General features: G+C 33.2%; 1 protein-coding gene across 1 annotated transcript; it reads right to left on the bottom strand.

Moving 5' to 3' along the window:
- Nucleotides 1-3,426: 3,426 nt before the first annotated feature.
- On the bottom strand, nt 3,427-5,269 carry TRIADDRAFT_62612 (uncharacterized protein; the record flags this gene model as incomplete). Its single annotated transcript, XM_002118548.1, has 2 exons — nt 3,427-3,545; nt 4,894-5,269. The coding sequence occupies 2 exons, from the start codon at nt 5,267-5,269 to the stop codon at nt 3,427-3,429; spliced, it is 495 nt and encodes a 164-aa protein (XP_002118584.1).
- Nucleotides 5,270-6,554: the final 1,285 nt, after the last annotated feature.

Here is a 6,554-nt window from a genome sequence, read left to right as displayed (position 1 = left end):
ATCTAGGGTAATCGAAATATTATAATTTGGATAGTTGCACTGCGAAAGCTAATCTACCAATTCAGCTAGAATGTACACAGATAATCGGTAAAACTTATTCTTGATTATTTAAATATTAATTAATACAGTAGCTCGTTTTAATTAGGCTACGACATATAAGTACTTTAGTTCATTTGTTATAGCACAATTTAGTATAAGACAGAATAACTTCCGGTTCAAAAAGTTCAACAAAATATTCTAGCTAACCTTTATCATATACTGTAATTAATTAGACCTGTATTCATTCACCATTTTTAACGCCAAGACAGCGATAAGACTATATTTATTTGATTTGTTTAACACTAGCGATCTTATAAATGATTATTAAATAGCAGTAACTCTAAAATTATTGTAATTTCTATTCTTAGTAAAATTATGCCATTATCATTAAGCTAGATAACAGGAGATTACTTTCGACTCTTCACTTGCTTTCTTACTTTCTCCAATATTAAATGCCGACTCATTCTTAGTGAGTAAAATGCTATGACTTCTTTGTCTGGCCGTTAATGCAAATTTTACGTGCCGATTCTCATCATTATCCGTTAAAAAAATTTTTTGTCCAGTACAAATCGTAGAATAGCATTGGTGTAGCAAACTCCTAAAACTAAATTTGGTTTCCACGTATGTTTTATTATAATAATTATCATAGTGCTAAGTAAATGGAAACTCTTTTCCAAATAGAGCAATAGTTGCAATTTTCTTACCGACGAAATTCACTTTCCAATATCAGATCCTAAGTTAACTTAATAGCTGAATGAACACATTGCAATTTAACAGAGCTTTAATCGGCTGCATGAAACTCCGTATAATTAGACTTCTCTTGTTTATTCATCCACTAAGGATCCATCAAAATATTGCATTTAGAACTTTACTAAAGCCTAATCCTTGTAATAGTTATGAATGTTATTATTATAAATCTAAATTTGACGTGATTAGAAGAATTAAACATCGCAAAGAACTAAATATATAGAGTCTACGTTCAGGTATGTCCTCCCGACATCTACAGTACGACTCTAAATACGGACAATCTCTTATCATCAGAAGAAATAGTAACACAACTAGTTGCTCTTAGACACAACTGAACTCCAACTTTATTGAAAAATTCTGCCAATTTATAGTATATTTAGGTAAGTGATCTTAAGGAAACTATGTTGCAGCAAAGTACTGTAACTTTACGGAGTATCAGTGATGTAAACTGATAGAAAACCATCGCCAATAATTACAAGTACGTGTTACAGTTCAAAGAACTAGCTTATGATTGAGGTTGCAACATATGCTAAGCAAATTAATTGCTGTAAGTTTACAAAAAGTTTTAGTTCTTAATGTATATTTTGAAGATACTTTATAATAAAGACGGAAGCCGTTTTAGAACCTTGGAAATTAGGAATTTCGGATTGAAGAGTATCGCTCTTCTTAGGACTGCTGATAGTTTTGTTCGTATATCTATTGACGCCGTTATTATCGTGCAATATATTTACTAGTCACCTTTCAACTTTTTCCGGGGAAATTAGCCCAGCTTCTGTACGATAGACAACTTTTATAGTACTGATCATTCCATTGCTTTTACGAATTTTCATTAATAGATTAGCTAATCTCTATATCAATTATTAAGTAAAAACTACCTGTAATAGAGAACGATTACATTGTATTTCAAAGATATAATGATTAAAAGCAATAAACTACAATCTTATGCAAAGCTTTTTAGCCATTAAACCATTTACAGAATCTTATATCTTAGTCTACAAATTACCATCGTAAACATAAAATATCTACAATTATGCCTTCCGGGTAAAAAGTAAATATATCTTAACGTCATGTTAAACTATTTTACGTCCTGATTATTTTTTACCGATATAAATTACCATAACTAAGCTTACTGACTGGTCCGATTAGTTCATACAAACCTTAAATACAGAAAGCGGATGTTATAACTATCTGTAATGTTTAGTTTCCGTTTTGGGGATTATAGGTAATGGTACCCCCCACTATTAATGTGAACACTAAATCTAATATTAAAATTACAGCAGTGACTATTTCTAATTAGAAGTTGGATATGCCTCTGCCCGAGACAAAATTTATAAAGTATGTTTGACGAAAATTTTTCTTTACTTTCTATAATCAAATACAAGGAGATTTATGATTGCATTTTACTAAGCCACTAATGTTATCACTAGCATAGTAATAATGTTATTGCTAGCGACTGTAGTTTGTTGATTTTGATGATTATATGTCACTATTTTAACTAAAATGTTTGACGCAATTTCTTATTAGTTAAAGTAATACAGTACAATGCATGATATTCAATCGAATACTCCCAACTGCCATCAACTAAAATAATACGTAAATGGTCATTTCATAAAAACGAAAAGATGGTAACAAGACACGTCAAATTTACCCAATTCTACTTACAGATATATCTAATAAGCGAGAAAACAAGATTATTGATCTGCTTTCACATCAAATAATCAAGTGCAGACCACAACAAACACAATTGCGAGAAATATTTTATAATCATAGCTTTATTTAGTGAGTTCTGGATAACGCAGCTTGGCAGAGTACGTTAGCATCTACTATGACTAGCGGACCTTAATCTAAGCGATAGAATTCTTACCAACTGTAGTTTCAGGAAGATTGCTAATAATGTCAATCCTAATTAGCTTCTAGATCTTGGCCGGTAATGGAATAGGATTGTGTGGAAGAATTGCATTGCTGACTTTGCATTACTTTTGAAGCATTTGAACACTGAAGCATTTTGAACATGCTTTCACGTATTCTGCTACATCTTTCTGCATGTCCTTCTAGTAACATCGATGGGATATTTTATGAAGGGTTTTATCTCTGCCAAAGTGCTTACTTGCTCCTGGATTACATTCTAAAAAGAGTCTGTCTGGAATTTTACAGCTTTCAATCCAGCTATAATAATGTAATACACTAAATTATCTGCTTCAAATTTTCTGAGATATTAGCCTTGGGCAAGACTTGTCGAAAATATCATATAACGTAGTATAAGTTATAGTATAGTATAAAAACTGCATTAATAATGGTACAGGATATAGCATTAAAAGAGTGAGTCTGAAATTTTACAGCCTTCAATCCTGTACAGTTATAATAATGCAATGCGCTAAATTATTCGCTTCAAATTGTCCGAGATTATAGGCCTGAGGCAAGGCATATCAGAAATACGACATAAGTTACTATAGTAATATTGAACATAGTTCCATTGATAGGCAATAGAACCGGATTTAATATTGGAACTTTTTTAACTAATAATTGACTGCCAGACTTTATAAGCATACAAACATCAGATACTGCATTTCACTCATGGGCTTATAGATTAGTAGATTCATATCAACAATAGAACAGCTATGGCACTCTAATACTAGCCATCTATTTTATAGAAGATGCGACTTTTTCTAGTTCTTCAATATTAGCATCTTGATCCTGTTGTTCGACTTCATATACACTCATATACACTTGTGAGGTTGATAGATCAAGAATCTTCAAACCTTTCGAAAATTAAGGTTTATTGAAAAAAACCTTGTTTGCAAAGATACAACGTAATCGATCAGCTGAGGATCACTAACGAGAAAGAAGTATTTTATTGTACTAAACTACTCGCTTATATACTTTTCCGCCTTAACAATCTTAGCACCTTACTTACTACACACTTCATTATTAGCATCTTAAATACAGAATCATTTACACCTTTCATGTGAAGCTCTACTGTGAGCACTGTAGTAGTTCTCTTCAAAACGATACAGTTACTAAGCTAGCTATATTCGTACTAAGCTAGCTATATTCGTATTTAATACTTAAGCCTCTAACGAAATATCTATTACACGTTGTATGAAAATAGTTTCAATAATTCTAGTTTGAATATTTATAACCCCCAAACACTACAGCTACAAATCACTCTACCATTCCCTCACTTCTACATACGGGACATGCAATGGAATCTTCAACACTCTCAACTCATCATCAGGAGTAGAAAGGATTACTGCTTAGCAAATTCAATGAAAAAGGAATAATACTTGCGTGAAATGTAAAGCTAATCTTGTATCTTGTACCCAGTGCAATTTAACGAGAGTGTCAATAAACTAAGTTAATATTGCTTCCATAATCAATGAAGATGATGGATGTGTATACTGTACAGATGGATAAAGTATACCCCCAATGTCAATAAAACCAATACCCAAAAATAAATAAAGCAAAGCATAATTAAAAGTAGTCTATGTCTAGTCTATGGTCAATGCTATTGCTGAGTTAGTTTAATGTATGTTCAATTGTCAGTTGCGCTTAAGGAAAATGGTTGTTCTGGATGAAGACTATAGAGAATCGGAGATTGGAATGGACTTAATAAAGAAAGTTATTTAGATAGGATGATGAGGTGTAAAATGAGACTAATGTGTCTTTTTTTATCTCATTGTATGGTAAGCATTATCTTCTACTAGTCTATTTCGTGCGATTCAACACCTTTAATGATGTTATTGCATTTGTAGCTCGCTATAGTTGGCTACATAACTTGTCCTGGTTATCTATCATGTTTGTTGGATTAAATTTTACTGAAGCAAAAGATTGACTTGTTATCGCAAGTATTCCCAGACGAGAAATGACTGATTATCATGATATGATGATCAAAAGTGAACAACGATGGTATAGGAAAAGTAGAATATGGCGGACATGCCGTATGTTATGTAGTTAAGATATCCATCGACTGGTGTAACCTATCGTTGTCACTTGCAAGATTTTCTACCGTATGGTGACTATTCAAGAAATGGCACAACACAGTAGTCCTATTCTATTCCTCGAGCATTGGATGAAAGGTTAACTAACAGCAGTTATGCTATTACTTACCAAATTTTTCAGCTCTGATTTGCTGTAGTAAGCTATCATCATTCAGGTATGCTTTATTATCATCGATTAAATGCTTCATACAAGTGGTAATGAAAACATCATTCTTCTTGAGTGCCACAGCAGTGCAACTACCAATATCATGTTGAGTAACTGGTGTTTCATAAAATAGGACGTTGTAACCTTTTCCAGCAACAAAATGATTTGTTGTAGATGTGATGACAGTGACTGAATGGCCTCTCTTATGTAATTCTTCACCGATGGCAGCTAAAACTTGAGTATGGCTATGATAAAATGAAGCACCTATGGCAATTTTAGCTGCTGATGAAAGCTGAACACAAGCTATTGCATTCATTACCAACCACAAGCCGACTACCATGATGGTTTTCATCGTGCCAATGGAAGCAAGACTAAGCAAGACTGTATATTTTCAATACTCAATGGTGAGGGGGAAAAAAAATTGGAATTTTTTTCAATCACCACCTATTCTTAATAACAGCGTCGATCAATCGATTCAATACCAGTAAGAAGGATCAATTCTTAACCGAGCTGTTTTGATATCATGGTGGATAAGAGAAGACAGACTGCAATTGAATTTGAAGGTGTTAGCGCGATGGATGATTTTCAATAAAGTTTTCTCTCCACTTAGCGATGGAAGCAAAGAAGACGATGACGATGATGAAGAATGGCTTGGATTATTCTCAGTACATTAGCACAAGTTGACACACACTATGCTCTCTCGATGGCTATTAGCATTAGCCATAGTGCATGTAGAAACATCATTTCAGTCGTGCTATGCAGCTCAATTTCTGTTAGTTTCCCAGTTCTATCACAGCCATGCTCAAGCGATGGCTACTATCGGTGATGAATTACACCAAAGAGGTCATCATGTCGTTGTTGTAGCGGCTTCTGCTCTCCAATTTTTAAATCATAAGCCATATACCGTCAAGTACTATCAGACATCGATGAAGGAGAAAGACATGGAAGATTGCTTAACCATAGTCTTGAAACATCAAGATTACACTATGTCTCCTTGTGTTAAATTGATTCAAGAAGATCTACAAGCATTTACCAATGATAACCAACTATTGCAAGAGTTAAAAAGTCAACATTTCGGTAAGGGCGGATTGTTTTGTTATTGTTTTGAATTTTGATCTTCAAGAAACATGTTCTGTTTGCTTAAAGGTAGTATATTATTGTCAATAAGCTACTGCTATAGTCTAGTTACACCAATTGTACTCTACTCATAAGGCTATGGTAATAAGGGAAGGCCTTGATCAGCTTACATTGCTCGGAATCTGCAACTTGAAAATGCTCTTGCAGATCATCTGGTTAAATGATTGGAAATCCAACGGCCTCTGATCGATCAATATATTAGTCCAGTATCACCACTGGCTGTATTTCACAAAACTAATCAGTACATAAAACTGAATTTACAGTTACAACTATCATTCAGAATCACAATAAAATAGACTATTACCTCTAACTTGGTTAATATTCCAAATCAAACGGCCTCTGATCGATCAATATATTAGTCCAATATCACCACTGGCTTTATTTCATAAACTAATCAGATATAAAACTTAATTTACAGTTGCAAGTATCGTTCAGAATCACAATAAAATAGACGATTATCTTTAACTTGATTAATATTCCAAATCAAA

This window comes from Trichoplax adhaerens, genomic scaffold, assembly GCF_000150275.1.
Source record: "Trichoplax adhaerens TRIADscaffold_191 genomic scaffold, whole genome shotgun sequence".
In the NCBI taxonomy this organism is placed as follows: domain Eukaryota; kingdom Metazoa; phylum Placozoa; class Uniplacotomia; order Trichoplacea; family Trichoplacidae; genus Trichoplax; species Trichoplax adhaerens.
Note: the sequence above shows the minus strand (reverse complement) of the source record. Positions and strands in the feature narration are given on the sequence as shown.